The sequence below is a fragment of the Lolium perenne genome, chromosome 2, assembly GCF_019359855.2.
Source record: "Lolium perenne isolate Kyuss_39 chromosome 2, Kyuss_2.0, whole genome shotgun sequence".
Lineage (NCBI taxonomy): Eukaryota > Viridiplantae > Streptophyta > Magnoliopsida > Poales > Poaceae > Lolium > Lolium perenne.
Window position 1 is genome coordinate 90,341,859 of NC_067245.2, and position 17,435 is coordinate 90,359,293.

A 17,435-nucleotide genomic window follows, 5' to 3' on the forward strand; every position below is an offset into this window, starting at 1 on the left:
TTCGCGAGACCGAGAAGGATCCGAGGAGGAGGGCGGGCTTCCTCGGCGACAGGGACTTCCCCTTTGACCGTCCACCGGCGCCTCGTCGTCAAACACGGCAGGCGCCGGTGCCTGCACCGAACAACGACGACGACGAGGACTACAATGAGGCGCTAGCCTACCACAACGAGGAGCCCAAGGACGACAGCGACGACTACGTCGCGTGCATTTCCAGGAATGGCAGTTGGCCATGGCGGAGGGCTGGAAGTTCGAGTACCCGGACAACATGACAGACAACGAGATCACGAGGCTCGGCGTCCTCGTCTCGGAGGTGGACCGACCGGTGCAGCCGCCGCTGCCCCAGTACTCTACCGGCATCATGCCGTCGGGCCTCACGGAGGAAGAGGCCCTACGACTGGCGCTCCAGGACTTGGCCATGCAACCGGTGCAACCACTGCCTCCACCTCCGCCGTACAACCCGTGGGGGCCTCGACCTCCACCACCGGAGTGAGCTTCCCAACCCCCTCCGCCGGAGTGGTCTGCTCCACCTCCACCACTGGCCTGGGCTGCTCCACCTCATGCACCACCACCGGCCTGGGCTGCTCCACCTCCACCACCGCCGACGGCACCGGCGTATGTTCCGCCGCTTCCTAACTAGCCATGGGTGGTACCAGAGCTCGTCGTGATCGACAGCGACGACGAGAACCAGTAGGCGCAAACATTTTAGGGTTTTTATTTTCCTTTCTTTTACTATGTAAATTATGTTTCCATGTTAAAAAAATGCAAAATCGAAAATAAATGTGCCGTGCCGCTGGAGCCACCCCCGACACAAACGATCGGTCGATTTTGACCATTTGGGCCAACGCAAACGAACACGCGCGGATATTTTCGACGTCCGAAATGCGTCGCTCCATTGGAGATGCCCTTAGACACTATGCCTTAGGCCGCTAGACTGGTACAAACGCTTGTTTGAACCAGACGGTCGCTTCGTGTCCATTTGTGTCGGCATGCACCTGAGGGCATCTCCAGCGGGGCGACGCATTTCGGACATCCGTCGTCCCAAATGGTCAAAATCGACCGCTCGTCCGTTTGCGTCGGGGGAGGGGGTGGCTCCAGCGGCACGACGCATGCTTTTTTCCCATTCATGAAAGTCATAATTTACATTAATAAAAACATTAAAAGACTTTTAAAAGGCCATAAAGGCGTGCTAAAACTAGCTACTGGCTACTGTTCGTCGTCGGTGAAGAGGTCGATGAAATCCGGCGCCGGTCATGGAAGCCGGTACGCTAACGGTGGAGGAGGTGCAGCGTCCAGTTGTAGGAATTGAGCGCTTACGCTGAATCTTCTCGGAGATTGGCCGGCAAGATCGCTCGGCGGCGGCGCACCTTTTCTCGGCACCCTCGGCCCTCGCGCGGCATGTGGGGGGGGGGGGGGGAACGCGCCTGGAGTTGAGGTACCAGCCTCCTCCAAGCAGGTTTGCGTCCGGCCATGGCACCGACCGGTTTTCCTCCGAAAGGCGGCACGTGAACTCGATATGGACGTACCGCCCGACCTGTGGCTTCTTGCCGGTCGTTCTTGGTCTTGCGGAACGGCTAGCATTTCTTCCCCATGGCGTCGATCGGGTGGATAGGTCGGGCTCTGGCAATGGTTGGTCTCGGAAATGGGCGCCGACAATGTTCTCGCCATCTCGCCTTCAATGTCCTGCCACTGCGACACCGCCCAGCAGCGCACGCTTGAGAAGCCGAGGCGCGCCATTAACGCGACCCTGAAAAGCTGCAGCGTACCGCCCGAGGTAAGTAATGTTGCGGAAGACGAATCATATGTACCCTGCAAGGCGGGCCCGTGCAAAGACCCGGTGGACAACCATTATGTCCGTGTAGTGTCCGCAGAGGCAAACCTAACTTAATTTTAAGCCAGATTTGGGTCGCTGAAGGGGGTACCAGACGGCATTTTCGCCCGATGACCTGTACCCGGGCTACACCTGGGCAAAGCTCGGGCCGGGCCGGGCTTCGGGCCGGGCTTAAAAAAGCCCGCGGGTAAAAAGTCAAGCCCGAGCCCGGCCCGGCCCGACCGTCGGGCCTGTAATTTAAGCCCGAACCCGGCCCGAATGACCAAAAAGCCCGGCCCGGCCCGAGAAGCCCGGCCCGACCAGGCTAAAATGCGCGAAACTGCAGGCCCGAGCCCGGCCCGGCCCGACGTTCGGGCTCCGATTTCAGGCCCGAGCCCGGCCCGAAGTGCAAGCCCGACCCGGCCCGGCCCGGGATTTTCGGGCCGGGTCGGGCCGGGCCGTCCGGGCCGGGCTGCCCATGCCCAGATGTAACCCGGGCGGAGATGACCTGATATACTGATAGTACTGACAAAACTGATGCATCTTAGACTAAAGCGTTTGCCTTGTTTAAAACCTTTTTCAGATACCAATTTGAGACAGTGGACTCCATCCAGATCTCACTATCTATCTCAGGCTCTCAACAGCGGCTAGCTGCGCTCATCGAACGCGGCATGGCGTCCGAGCTGACTAGCCTCACCTTGGTCTCGGCCGCCGTGGCCGCGGCCATGGCCTACGCGCGCCTCGCCGCCTCGCGCGTGGTCCCCGGACTCGCCCGTCTGGCCGCGCTCCTCCCGGCGCTCCTCGTCCTCCCAGTCCTCCCCTTCACCTTCTCTCCCATCCTCCTCCGCACAATCTCCGCCTTCTTCCTCGTCTGGCTCTGCGGCTTCAAGCTCCTCCTCCTCGCCGCCGGCCACGGCCCCCTCCACCCGGCCCTCCCACTCGTCCGCTTCGTCACCTGCGCCGCGCTCCCCATCAAGCTCCGGGACAGAGGCGCGGAGAACTCGCGGTCCCTCCCTCCGGAGTTCCTCCTGTCCTACGCGGCCAAGGCGGCCTTGTTCGCGGCGCTCATCTCGCTCCGGCGCGTCCGGGCGCGAATGCCGCAGTACGGCGTGGTGGCGTTCGACGGCGCGCACGTGTACCTGATGCTGGAGCTCTTCATGGCGTCCGCCGCGGCGTTCGCGCGCGCGCTGCTGGGCGCGGAGCTGGAGCCGCAGTTCGACCGGCCGTACCTGGCGTCGTCCCTCCGCGACTTCTGGGGCCACCGGTGGAACCTCATGGTGCCCGGGGCGCTCCGGCCGAGCGTGTACCGGCCCGTGCGCGCCCGCCTCGGCGCCCCCGCGGGGGTGCTCGCCACGTTCCTCGTGTCGGGCCTCATGCACGAGCTCATGTTCTACTACATCACGCTCCAGGCCGGCACGGGGGAGGTCACCGCGTTCTTCGTCCTGCATGGCGCGTGCGTGGTGGCCGAGCGGTGGTGCGCGAGGCAGAGAGGGATGTGGCGGCCGCCGCGCGCGGCGGCGACGGCGGCCACGCTGGCGTTCGTCGCGGGGACCGCGTCATGGCTGTTCTTCGCGCCCGTCACACGGAGCGGCCTGGACAAGGCCATCGTCGCCGAGTGCGAGGGGATGATGGCGGCCTTGGAGAAGCTGGCTGCCGGGGCGGCGCGCTTGGTGTGGTCGTGACGGTTTGAGAAAAGTTGGTTTCAGGAGTACAATCACGTTCTGGTCGGTATGGCCTATCGCGATTCACGATCACCTTCAATAGTTAGTTACCACATACACAAAAATTAAGTGGCCACCTTCAGCATATTTTCACAGATTGCAATACCAGAATCTCATTTCGCTGCATTATGCGTGGGCACTTTGCTCATGGGATTGTCATGTAGTTGCAGTGGCGTACACGCTGCAGAAACAAGAGCATCGGACGACAAGAAAAGAAAAGGATATCTTCTAGCTTGGCACATAATCGTATCTCCCGTGTCTTCTATCGAAAAGTGTCTTTGACTCTAGGACACTAGTGCTCCTGCTATTTAAGAAAATGGAAAATCATACATATTTATTTCAAAAAAATTCTAAAAATAAATTTGGATATAGTAAATGACGTAACCTACAAGCGCGTAAAATTTTAATATGAAATTCGCTACACGAAAAAGACAAAATCTGTTGAAATTTGGAGATTTGAAATATGCATGCCCAGATCACACATTTGTCATTTTTGTGTAACCCAGAATATTTTATATTTGAAATTTAAATTTGACACGTTTATGGGATAATTCATTGGCTACACCATGATTTTTTTATAATTTTTTTAAAACACATAAATGTGATTTTTTTTATTTTCTTAAAACAACGGGAGCACTGGTGTCCAATAGCCAAAAAAAACTCCGTCCATCTTCTATGGAATAACCAAAATATTGCCGTCGATGTCACCAATGGACCAATCAGACAGTCAGTCACTCCCAGCTCAGCTTATAAAAAAAAGTACAATGTCACTAGCACGAACACAATGTCAACCACCGGTACAAGTATGAGGCGTATGATCTGGGAGCCTGTTCCAAAAAAAAAAGGGAGCCTCCTGAAAACCATTTTTAGCTTATCTAAAGTGTTATCTTTTTTATTCTTACATTACAGGCAGCGTATGAAGTCATTTTAAACCTGTCTCTATGCTAGTCATATGCAAACCTACTTCATCATAATAAGGCCATCCTTTCACACGACAGAGGGATAAATTCACATATGCAAAACTTCCCAAATCTTTCCATAGTCCAAGCTGGTTGTTAAGATCAAACTTCCGGTAAGGGCTGACAGTTCACTGAAGTTGCTATGCTCACGAAACATCAACCATTAGCTGAGTAACGAGATCAGCTAAAGAGTCATCTAGATCACTTCACGAGCATGCCATGAATCCTCGGGCTGGAAAGAATTTGAAAATGTAACAAAATACACCATTATTGCTATTTGGAAATCATCAGAGGTTTGGATGAACATCCATAGACGACGGTAAACTATCTCACCTAAAAAGGATGAGAAAAAACCCAACAGATGAAGGATCACTTGTGCTCCGTACCAGGTTTGAGGAACATTGGGGTTGGAAAGAGTTATTTTTACATAACCCTACACGGCCTTCAGCTAAACAAAGTAACATTATGGTCCTTTCCCGGTACACCATATCTAAGATACTAGAGATGATCAGCCGATCCGGTAGTTCATCTTCTTCCCACAATCCTACTTATGCTTTTGGGAAGATCAAAATTCAGAATTTTTGTAAACTGAGGACCGGTATTAAACATGAGATAGGATGTAAAAAAAAATAGTATCGCATGGATGTGCCCCTGCTAGCTGAATTTGTCTCTTGCATCCTTATGCTGGGACGTACGATTCTAACATCACATTGCATGACATGGTGACGTAATCTTGACGACAAGAAATGTGAACTTCCATGTCCTGTCAGAGTTATCCTTAAACATCTCAGCAAGCACCTTTCCAGCTCCATGCGGCCCTCGGATAAGAAAGCCCACCTGACATGATGCATGTGAATTTCAACTGATCAACCAAGTTCAAAGAGGTGCCACACAACTGCGTGAAGTGCATAAATTCATATCAAATGCCATCCTAGTGCCCCCTTCCCAACTAGCAGATCATCATCTGAAAGCACATAAACTTGCCAAGGTCCATTACATATTAAAATTTATATACTTGTAAAGTATTACTGTTGATCGTAACTACTGAGTCCTAGTAAAAAAAATCTTAGTTTTTCTCCTAATGTTGTAGTTTGCAAGTTCTTATTGCCATAATGCTGCCAACAAACTATCATCGGAGAGGAAGGAGTCACACTAACTGCTGCAGCTCCTTGTGGTAAACTTGTATGTTTCCATTGACTCAGCTACCATAATCGTGATGCACAGGTAAGCAGCATAGTTAAAGAATGCACATCATTAAAGAGTAGAGACCGCAGCTCCTCACAGTAAACTTCTATGTTTTCATTGACTTAACTACCATAATCTTGATGCAAAAGTAAGCAGCACAGTTAAAGAAGGCACATCAATAAATTGTAGAGACATGAATTTATGCTACCTCCACATGTTCAACACCATGCTCGTCTGTCCAAACCGTGTTGTAAATGCGCTGCCGAGCTGCACGGTTTCTGGATTCCGTACCATAACCAGTTATAGGGTAACCAATTTTGGCCGTAACCTGAAAAATCATGCGAATATACGAAGTATACTAAGAGATGAATAATAGTGTACCAGGCGAAAATCAAAATAACACTAACACCCACAAACCTGACTATCACTCTGAACTCTTGCTAGAGCTTTCCCGAAAATTGTGTACCTGTACAATAGTAGCAACATTAAGCAATCTCCAAATCAGATTGAACAGGGATACCACAGGCAATTTCCAGAAAAATCAATATCGTAAACCACATAGGGATATTTAGCCATAAAGCAACAAGAACAACCATGCCATGTAGAAAACAGATCGACGTACAAAATTTCTTATGTGATACACCAGATAATAAGTATATCGACAGGTGGGGCAGGCTACTAAGGAGGTGTGGCATGCCACACTTGTGTGGCCTATGACAGATGGGGGCCTCTGACACAACTGTGGCAGTGAAACAATGAGCGGCCACACTTGTGCCAAAGTTTGGCAGATGTGTGGCTAGGAACTAAATATGCCCGTATGGTTTACCATGTTTCTTACAAATTGTCCTATTTGGCATCCTTAAGTTCAAATTAATAGAATGCAAAAGACATACTCTTTTGGTTCAAATATAAGCTCTTTGCAAACAGCATATCCCACCAACGCAGCAACTCCAAGCCCAGCAAGTATTACAACACTGTAAGATGTCCCCTCAGCAAATGTCACTGGCTTCACAGGTATCTATAATATCTAAATTGGAGCAACCCACTAAGATTAATTCTCTCAACATGCAAGCTATCCACCTAAGCATTTTGCCACCTCATCAGAAAAAAAATCCTACATGCCATCTCATCATTTTTATACTTATTGTACTTTCTTTGATAAATCATCAATTGTTGCGTTTGCGTCCTATCATCTTCTCCACGACTTCTCTTTTCAGTTGCAGACTGCCCCTATGTCTTCCTCTTCTTCCACAATTCATCCACTTATATCTCCTCCTCTTCTCCACAATTCATGAGTCGCAATCGATTCTTCTTCAACCCTACAAAAGGACACATGCTCAAACTGATGGCAGCATCTGAAGCAGCAAGCATCTCTAACGTTTTCTCTTCTGCCATTTTTTTTGCGCTGGGAGAGGGCGAGGGCGAGGACCAAGCCTTTCGTTTAATTCTCTCAACATGCAAGCTATCCACCTAAGCATTTTGCCACCTCATCAGAAAAAAAGTCCTACATGCCATCTCATCATTTTTATGCTTATTGTACTTTCTTTGATAAATCATCAATTGTTGCGTTTGCGTCCTATCATCTTCTCCACGAGATCTGTTTTCAGTTGCAGACTGCCCCTATGTCTTCCTCTTCTTCCACAATTCATCCACTTATATCTCCTCCTCTTCTCCACAATTCATGAGCCGCAATCGATTCTTCTTCAACCCTACAAAAGGACACATGCTCAAACTGATGGCAGCATCTGAAGCAGCAAGCATCTCTAACGTTTTCTCTTCTGCCATTTTTTTTGCGCTGGGCGAGGGCGAGGACCAAGCCTTTCGTTGCCTCCAATATCACAGCCGCTTGAGGATTATTCCCGGCGTTCTCCAGCACATGGGAGGATAGAGGAGAGGAACTAGGACAACATAGATACTCCCTACTTAGTCTGCTGAGTCCCGCTTCGCCTCCTATTCCCGGTGACGAGGATGTCACCTCCCTGTTCAGTGTGTATTTCCTCTCTGTAACACGCCCTTGATTAATTCTGATCTATCACTTGGACATAAGGTAGAAGATATCCCTGGTGGCTACTTTGATCATTTACATGGACATGAGGTACTATATATCTCCTTCAATTATGAAGTGCAATTTTATTTTTTATTAGTTCCACAAAAGTCTGATTGATAACTAATAAATTTCTTTGTTTTTTCTCACCTTTTTAGCTATACTACTGTGATACGTAATGCCCACCAAGTGCTTGCCAAAATGACAAGCATGACACGTTATTTGCATCAGTAATATATGCTTATTTTCTTGCACCTGAGCAGGATTTATTTCAGTGGTACCACTTTGCTGTCATTTGTCAACGGGTATTCTGCATTACACTCACTGGGGTACTGCTATTTTTCTCTGAATTTGGAATTTTTCCGTTCCTGGCAGCTTTTAGTATACAAGTTTATCATTTGTTCTTTCTAACAGGTTAGTATGGAAGTGCTCTTCCCGATAGGCCATCATACAAGAACTGCAATTTCACTACGACGTGATCAGAACTCAATATAGACACATCGTAACTATGTTAGGAAGTATCGTAGCCACTATTTTCTTTGCAGTGTGCAGATTTTCATACTATTATTAATTGATACATGAAATGACTCACCGAGGTGGGCAGATAATATGCTTTCATGAAATACATATTGATGCTTCATTTGTCTGAACTAATTTTTATTTTTCACATGTAGACAACTTTTCTTGCACGGTGCTTCCAGCCCATTTGGAGAAGATGATGAATTATTGTTGTGCTCATCTGTGTTGTGACCCTTCATCTATGCAATTTTATTTGTTCAATTATGCGTTGGAAAAATCGCACTTTGTTCTTCCTGACGTATTTTTCCTCACTAAATTATCAGTATCAGAAAGTGGTAACAAAGATTGATAGATCCGTTGTTTGGTTGCAAGAACCGATTGGAGCTAAGTCGGTGCTTTGAATTTCAGTTGTCCTCAAGTAGAGCATGGTCTAATGTTCATCTCATAGTTGATGATCTGTTATTTGTTTCACTAGCAAAGTGAATACTTCACAAGAAGTTCATTGGGAGATAATATTATGGCCACTGAATAAGAGCATGCCTGATGAGGCAATAGGTGACCTATCCATGATCCCTAAGGTGAGGCTGTCTTCCACTGATTTCGCTTTTATTTATTATAACATGTATATACGATTGTGGTTACTGAACTCATCGCAGATTTTCTGCGGTAGGTGTTCCAAAATTTCATATGGTCATTTTGTGGTTGTGAAGTTCCAAACTAAATTGTGGTGGCTATTCGATGAAGATCAAAGGTTCTAAGGAAGCTTATATTTATTTTTGTAGATAACAAATAAATGTCACAGTGATGGGGTGGTTCTTTGTGCAAGTAGTGCTAATTTACGATCTAGGAAAAATTGCAACTCTTAGCCACTTTTTACAAGTTTTGTAACCACTTTTTAACCGGATTGACTGGCCAGGTAAGTTATTATGTATCTATCCATTCCCGCCGCAACGCGCGGGGTATCATCTAGTATTATAGATAGGGGCATCAAAAGGATCTTCAGTTGTTGTCAAGTCTGTTCTCTCCTGAGGATAAATAGGGCAATCTTCTATAAGCAGTAAAAAAAGACCCAGAATGACATGCACCCTAAGAAGAATTTATTAATGAAACAGGAAACATGAAACAACTATTAAAGCAATAAAAGTATAGTTTACTGATAAATTACAGTTTCCACGAAGATATGCATGAACAGTGGGCATCAAAAGCAGAAAATGAAGGTGTTAGGTGATTAATATTGTTGATGGAGAGTAAATACACAATACTGAACTCTTCTACAGATAAATGTTGTCAAAATGGATAACAAGAAGAGAACAGACAAGACTCAAGATTTCCAATAAACTGTAGTCTATGAGTAACAGAATTAGTTTGTCCTATCAGATCAATAATTCATGCCTCCTCGAGAAATCTGGTGTAGGTAAAGTGAAGAGCTTAATCGAGGATACCACCACATCGATATAATGAACAAAAAGACGGTAAAACACCTAGCAATTACCTACACTGATATGGCAAACGAAGAGAATCTTTTCAGTATATTCATTCCAATAGCAGTTGAGTAACAACTAACAATCTATTCTAACAAACATTAGTTAAAACCAACGGAAAAAAATAGCACGCTATTTCGGCATTATAGCGGCGCTAGCGTATTTGGAGAGTGAACGCTACGCTATGCACATTTGGGTCGCTATGGCGCTAATCATGTTATTAGCGGCGCTATGCGCGCTATTTTTCGTAGCGTTATAGCGGCGCTATTTTTATAGCGTTGTAGCGGTGCTATTTTTACAGGGAAATTGAGCAGCCGACTAGCTATTTTGGATCTTTTGGCCCACGAGCTTCTGAAATCCCTATTCTAACCGTAGCCATTCAACTCGTTGGAAACCACAGAAGCACATCGACAATTCTCACTCCTCCTCACACAACGCATACATGTTGAAGAAGAAGAATCAACATCACAACGAGTAAAAGCTACTGATGCAATCTGCTTAAGAAGAAGTTGCTTCTAGTTTTTCATTGTGATGAGCTGCAATATGCGGTTCTTCTTCTGAATCAGATGATGACCGCATGTTGGCTCTTTAATTGTTTGCATGTTGGCAGGTTAATTAGTTATCTACTTGTCTACTTGTTGGACTGACAAATCTTTGTCTTTCAGTGCCCTTAGGACTTTGTCAATTTGATTTGTTGATCGTTGTGATGTGGATAATTTTTGAGCTGCTGAAATCCTTAGTATACATACTACATTTGTTATTTTTTAACTTTTTGTGAAACGCTATTTTGTAAAATAGCGTGCTATTAGCACATTATAATCTTCATAGCATATTTTGGAAGGTCACTGTTATGTGGCTGCTAGGGTTTGGGAGGGAGAGAGAGGGCTGCGAGGGCGCGAGGAGGCCAGCCGGGGGCCTTTTGCCCACGGCCGGGCAAGAGGGAAGGGATTTCCTTCTTAATTCTTGCTTGATTAGATTGATACGTTTCCTCTCCTTATATAGAGAGGTTTACTTGACCCTTAAGCAAGCGATCCTTATCTTTAATTAACCCTAAGACTAACGGGCTACACCGCCAGCCCAAGCCCATTACGTACTCTAACACTACACCCCACCTGGACATGCAGCTCGTCCTCGAGCTGCAACCTAAACACACCATGACTCGACGCAATACAAACCTAACACCTAAAAACGAGCCTTTTACATCTCGGCTTATTTTATTACTCTCAACCTGAAATGGACTGGGACGCTTTATTGTTGACCCCTAACATAAAGTGGACACCATCCGCCCGTCGGACGTGCTGGATCCCATGGAAACCAGCGGGACAAAAGGAGCCCGCGCGGCGGCCGGCAGCGGAATGCAGTGGTGCTACGCGGTGCGCTCCTGTCGGTGACACCATGCCTTCTCCCCGCCGGATGACTGTCGATGGTGCAGACTTTGAGGTCGCTGCCCGCGGAAAAAACAGCATGTCCGCCGCCCGTGGGGGAAACCGCACGCCCAAGATCCCCGATGCAGCGGACGAGATCGAGGTCCGTTGCGCAACAAAGCGTAACTTGGAGGAGCTGCAGCTGCAGATCACGCATCTCCCGTACACGCCGACGCACTAGGAGGCCGCGCGCAGCAGCCTGCAGCCTCACCGCCGCCGACACGTGGCGGATAGCGATCCAAGCCGGAAGCAGTGACGGCGACGGAGGGAAACGGACCTGGTGGAAGGGCATCCCGGGCGGTGTCGATGTAGAGCCCAGGGCCATGGTCGCTCCCACACCGCCGAAAGGCAGGGACGGCGTTGATGGCGGCAGCAGCTGCTGCTGCGGTGTTGGTGGCGACGGCAGCTGCTGTTGCAGCTGCAGCTGCCCACCGAACGGCAGGGACAGCGTCGGTGAGGACAGCAAGAATGGCGGCGTTGGCGGCGGCGGCATTCGTTGTTGCCGCCGCAGTCGTCCCGGTAGGGGAAAAAGGCGGCCGGTCGCCGGAGAAGAGGGACCCCCGGCGCCGAGGTAGGGCGGCGGCGCCGGCCGTCGCAGCCGGGGCCACGGCCGCGACGGGGCCCGTGAGGGGTCGGGACGGCCACGGCAACCGTGGCTGCGGCGCCGGCAGTGCAGCGAGGCCACGGACGCGACGGGGCCCGCGGGGCTGGGACGGCCACGACAACCAGGGCGGAGTGGTGGCGGCGATCGCGGCGGAGACCGCCAGATGCGGCGGCTGCCACGGCAGGAGCAGCGGCCCGGTGGTGGCGGCTGGTGGCGCGGCCGGCGGCGGCCCGTAGGGGCTGGCCAAGTAGAGGTGGATCTCCTGGACCGCGGTGGCGAGATCGCGGAGGGCTGCGGTGATCTCCGCCGGGGAGAGAACGGTGGGGACGTCGGAGTACGGCGGCGGCGGGTGGGAAGAACTTGGTGGAGGGCTGGACATGATCGAACCCGGGAAAGCTGATACCAAGTGTTATGTGGCTGCTAGGGTTTGGGAGGGAGAGAGAGGGCTGCGAGGGCGCGAGGAGGCCAGCCGGGGGCCTTTTGCCCACAGCCGGGCAAGAGGAAAGGGATTTCCTTCTTAATTCTTGCTTGATTAGATTGATACGTTTCCTCTCCTTATATAGAGAGGTTTACTTGACCCTTAAGCAAGCGACCCTTATCTTTAATTAACCCTAAGACTAACGGGCTATACCGCCAGCCCAAGCCCATTACGTACTCTAACAGTCACGCTATTTTGTTTAGCGCGCTATTTTTTTCCTTGGTTAAAACCTACATTTTAGGGCCTAATGCCTATACATAATCAATAGCGACACAGCAGCTTCTTGATGCACCGATCCCAACAGAACTAGAACTAATGAAAACGAAAAAGAAGCATAGTAAAGCTCACGCATGTATGCAAGAGTTATCATTGTCACTACTGCAAATGGTCACAACGTGACATGGTTAAGAATTACCTATATTCCACAATACACAGAAAATTCATGGTAGCATATTCAAAGAAAATGGACAACATTGTCACTGCTCAAAATTATTTTCAAGAGTCACTACAAGCAAGAAAATATTGAAGAAATCAATATTGAATAATAATTATATCAGCAACAGAACTAGCAAACCTGATTTGGTCTGTTTTCTGAAGCTTGTGTGGAGTAAGATGCAGATGGCTTTATTGAAGAAGGAAGTACTTTGCGGCCATCTTTACGCACTGTCAGAGAACCTGAACGGTTTGAGTTGATCATATACCACCTTGAACTTTTTGAAGATGATGCTGAAAGGTTGGCCAAAAGAGAACTCCATCAGCATTAAATAAGGCCCATAGGATGCACAATACTGAAAAGAACTTTTAGTCCAGATTTAACAACACAGTACATGAAATTTACACTATTTTAACACCTTTAGACTGAAAAGAGAGAGCACTGAACATGGACTGACCCAACTTAACTGAAGGACAGAAAAGCCAGAATAATCATTTGCTGGTATCTATCTACCATTAGTTCACTGGAGAAGGCGCAGACAAGCTTTTTTTTTCCCCTCTAGAGTTTTCATTTAGAGAATTTGTGCCTTTTAAATTCTAACCATTTCATTCTAGCAGGTTTGCTGAATGGAAGATTAAGTTCAAATATTTCCAAGGAAGATTCACTAAACAAGTATACGGAAGCTATCCTTAATGATTCTTCTGGTAAAATTGAAAAGATTTGACTTGTTTAAGGTATACATTATTCATAGCTAAGGGGTCTTAGCAGAAAACAATAAAATCCTGACTAGAAGATGTACTTGTTCAATAGTTTTTCTGATAGAATGAATAATACTCGAGACAAAAATTACTGTGTTCTGCTATAGTATGTGCTTCTTGCTATAATTTAGTCTGCAATTATATCAGAATAATATTGCACAAACACAAGCATGCTAAGAATAACAATGTTCAAATTATAAGAAAAATATACCATGCCCAATTTCACCAGACATTCGAAAAGCTTCCCTAAGTCCACCAATTGTTGTCTGCTTGCTTAACCCTATACATCATTGCTAATAATATGAGTCCAGATGTTGTGTAGACCAGAAGGTTAACATGAAAGGAAACAACCCAAAAGAGGTACCAAATTTGAACTTCTAACTGTAACAGAAGACAGTAAATAGGAAAAGGGGAACTTTTCTTTTTTGAAACTTGGAAAGGGGAACTATACTCCCTCCTTTTGTTCAACGAACAAGAATATGTATAACAAGATCAACAACATTCAATGATTTAGTTACGACTAGTGATAAATTTAAGAATCTCAGCGCCATAAGAGTATAACTGCCATAACTTTAAATGGTACTTACCAGGGTTTTAATATAACTGTACTGGCTTTTTTTAAGTGGTTGTTAGAAAAGTTGTTTTTGGTTACATTATTTTCATGTTATAAGGTTTCACGTGTGTACATATAGAGCAAGCAAGAACCAAGATAGGAAAAAATCTCAGTCTGAAGTCACGATATTCAAAAATTTGGGTTTAGTTTCACAATCTCCTCTTGAAATGGTCACCTATTTAGTACTTTCTAGTGAGCAAAACCACTGATCTAGTTTCTGATGCTTAGTCAATCATCACCTACGCTATTGGTGATGGTGTGTCAAGTGAAAGTAAAATTGACCCCAAGAAATAGAAAAAAACGAAAGATGGAATAAAGCTGCCTAGAGAGAAAGTGCAGACGGAGAAGATTGCTAGTTGGCTGCAGTTCCTCTAGAACTGGTCTTTCAGTTTCAACCTGTAGCCTCTGCTCAAAACAGTTGAACGATAGGATCTCCAGAGGAGCCATCAGCTTCTATTCCATGAGAGGACTGGTTGATGTATCATGCAGAACAATTATGATTTCAAGAGATGGATGATCATCCAATATCATAGCGCTGCGATATTGGTTCGGTCACCAGTAGAGTGTGTCAGGGCGCATTCTGGTGTGAGACTAAATTGACAAAAATGGGGTTTGGTCCATGTATAGGCCCATCTTTATGTTCTATTCAAGCAAGGTATGAATTATTTTTAACCACTTCTAGCTCTCTCTCAAAAAAAAAGGGTATGGTCTCGTCATATGGTTGATACATATCTATTCAGGGATCCACAATAAAGTTCATTTCCTGTGGTGGTACACTTGATACCCTTCTATAACTCTCCGTGCTATTTTTTTAAGAACAAGTTCATGTGATTAGTTCACATCACATGAACAACATGAGAACATGCATATGCCTGGGTTACTTGACATAATTCATGCCAATGATTTGCAACGACTCTATGGTACCCTCTATATGTTTTTCCAAACAATTCTATATTTAAAAAAATCGCAAAAAAATCTTTTAAAATTGAATAGAAAAGAAAATAATCAAGCAAGAATGCAGGGCTTGAATAAGCAACGCTGCAACAGTCCATGGTATGCTGTGATGACTGCCTTAGCGCAACCCAAAATGCCAACTTTCTAAACAGGCCAAAAAAAAAATCCAATGTCCGAGACGCCAGCTTAATAATTAGGCCAAATCCAGAACTACCTGACTCTAGATGATTTGTGCAAGATTTAATCCCGCAAGACTACTACCATGCTACTAGGAAGGAAGGAATGACAGGAAGGGGAAGGAGAAGGGAAAGAAAGAATCGTACCAGGGACGAAGAGGTTGGGCAAGGACTCAGCCTTCGGGGGACGGGTTGGCAGCTTCCGTGGCAGAAAGGCTGACATGGAGAACAGGCGCCGGGATCCAGACCTTGCCGCAGCCACCGCCTTCGCCACCCAGATGTCTTCCCGTGGAAAGGCAACCAGAGGGTTAGGGCTTTCCTTCTTCTATTGCTGTGAGCCCATACTTCAATCAAGAGAGATTCAATAAAATCAGTTAACATGCAGCAAATGGATTTGTCAACCCTAAGCTACTCACATGTGTAAGAATTGATCACATATTCTCCATATTAATCATGGCTTGCTGTAGTAATTTAAACCTTTATAGATAATTATATGGCCTCGAAGCATCAATAGTGAACACGATATACTCATATGCACAAGCATCAAGTTCTGCGTATTAAGAAACTATCACTAAACCTATTCAGTGATGCTGCAAGTGAAAGCAATTTTTTTCCATCTCATTACAACACCCCTAGACATGCATGCAGGATTGCAGGAACCATAAAATACATGAGTAAAAGCACCGGAGGTTTGCTATAGTACTGTAGTTAGGTGACTTAGCTTCAGTATATTAGAGAATAGGTGCCCTATTTCAAGCAAGGAAGTTATACAAAATTTATATGCTATTTGTTTGTCAGTAGATTGAATGGACCGATCAGAAAAGTTGAACAATTTATGAACCATTTCAGAGATATCTACTGCATGTATTCTTCCAAATTGCTACAAGATCCTCTTCCAAGGGGCCGTCGTGTCAAGATCTTGGAAGGTCAGCTGGCGCTCTTGGGCTCCCACACAGGTCAAGTTCTTCATCTTCTTGCTTGCCAAGTTCTTCATCTTCGACAACGCAGCTCCTAAAACGTTTAGTCTCCTCAGCACGATTCGATCCAAGGCTTGATTTTGGGCTACCCTGCGCGCAATTGGCTTGAATTTCTTGATCTCGTCATTTAGATCTAGTGGATTGAGTTGTATGGTGCGGTGTTGGCTTGTCCCGAGCTTGCAATTATGTAAAACTTCTCTTTTCTATCAATGCATCCAAACACAAAGTTTTTGCGTTTTGGAAAAAAAAAAACTACTAGAGATAGCAGTGTAGATACTAGCGACACCGCCCTTACCTGTTTCGATCTGTGGAAACTAGCAATGACTAGCACAGACCAAGTAATCAATGAACTAGTACCTCTCTTGACAAGAATCGACCTACGAACTCAGCTCTGATACCTACGGCCAAAAAAACAGCAAAATGGAACGCAGGGGGGGAGGGGAGAAAGAGGGAGGAAGGAAGTAAGGAGAAGGGAGAAGGAGGATGCTACCTGTGCCCGGAGGAGGCTGCGCAGCGAGCTCGGGGCGGTGGCGGCGGCGCAACGAACTGGCGACGCAGCGGACTGTTCCGGGACGGGGAGGAAATGCAGGTATACGGCGCGCCGCTGTAGTAAGGCGACCGGAGTCCGGATGGGCGGCGCCGGAGCCCTCGGTGCGGCTCCTCCCCTGTTTTGTTTCTTGTATGGGCTGTTGTGTATCTTACCTGTTAAATTTTTGTTCGTGGGCTTTAGTTGTTCTGTCTCGGCCCTTTTTTCTCTGTGTTTCACGGGCTGGTACGCACGGCCTAAGTTTTTGTTTACCTGGCTCATTGTTGTTTTACCTACCAGGTGTTGTGTTGGGATTTGTTTTTTGTTTTTCCTCTTCGCTGCTTAGCCTCCGTAGGTGTGCTGCTAGTCTCTTTTGTCTGCTTTTTTGTTGTTGTTGTTGTAAGATGGATGATGAAGATGTCAGAGCACCCACAAAGCAGCCCTTGTATTCCGATGCCAGGATGAAAATCCGAGTCGATCGGCAGTTGCTGCCGTAGTGCCGTCGATCCTGGGCGCCCAATGACAGAAGTTTCACCTCACACTCCAGTTTTTTTGGCTGGCAGCATTGATAGCGGATACTGCTGGGCACGAGAAGATAAACGCCCAACGTTATGGCAAACCGACGTAGATGATATATTAATTTTTTTTGTCACATAAGCGCCTAGATTAGTGTCTAGCATTGTGGATGCTCTTACACTTTCTACATGGAGAAAGAGAGAGTGTCGGTTCCAGCGACTAGAGTGGCGGTTACAACTCAACTTTTTTATATTTTATTT

At 46.9% G+C, this 17,435-nt stretch overlaps 2 protein-coding genes across 2 annotated transcripts; one reads left to right on the forward strand and one right to left on the reverse strand.

Annotated features, from left to right (window-relative positions):
• Window positions 1–2,398: 2,398 nt before the first annotated feature.
• On the forward strand, window positions 2,399–3,762 carry LOC127333221 (probable long-chain-alcohol O-fatty-acyltransferase 1). Its single transcript, XM_051359562.2, has one exon. The coding sequence runs from the start codon at window positions 2,479–2,481 to the stop codon at window positions 3,487–3,489; it is 1,011 nt and encodes a 336-aa protein (XP_051215522.1). The 5' UTR covers window positions 2,399–2,478; the 3' UTR covers window positions 3,490–3,762.
• A 992-nt stretch (window positions 3,763–4,754) lies between these two features.
• Window positions 4,755–16,794, reverse strand: LOC127328711 (uncharacterized). The gene is made up of 7 exons (XM_071826125.1): window positions 16,624–16,794; window positions 15,304–15,500; window positions 13,625–13,693; window positions 12,797–12,948; window positions 6,090–6,138; window positions 5,881–6,000; window positions 4,755–5,324 (listed from the first exon to the last, which is right to left on the reverse strand). The coding sequence occupies exons 2-5, from the start codon at window positions 15,377–15,379 to the stop codon at window positions 6,097–6,099; spliced, it is 339 nt and encodes a 112-aa protein (XP_071682226.1). The 5' UTR covers window positions 15,380–15,500; window positions 16,624–16,794; the 3' UTR covers window positions 4,755–5,324; window positions 5,881–6,000; window positions 6,090–6,096.
• Window positions 16,795–17,435: the final 641 nt, after the last annotated feature.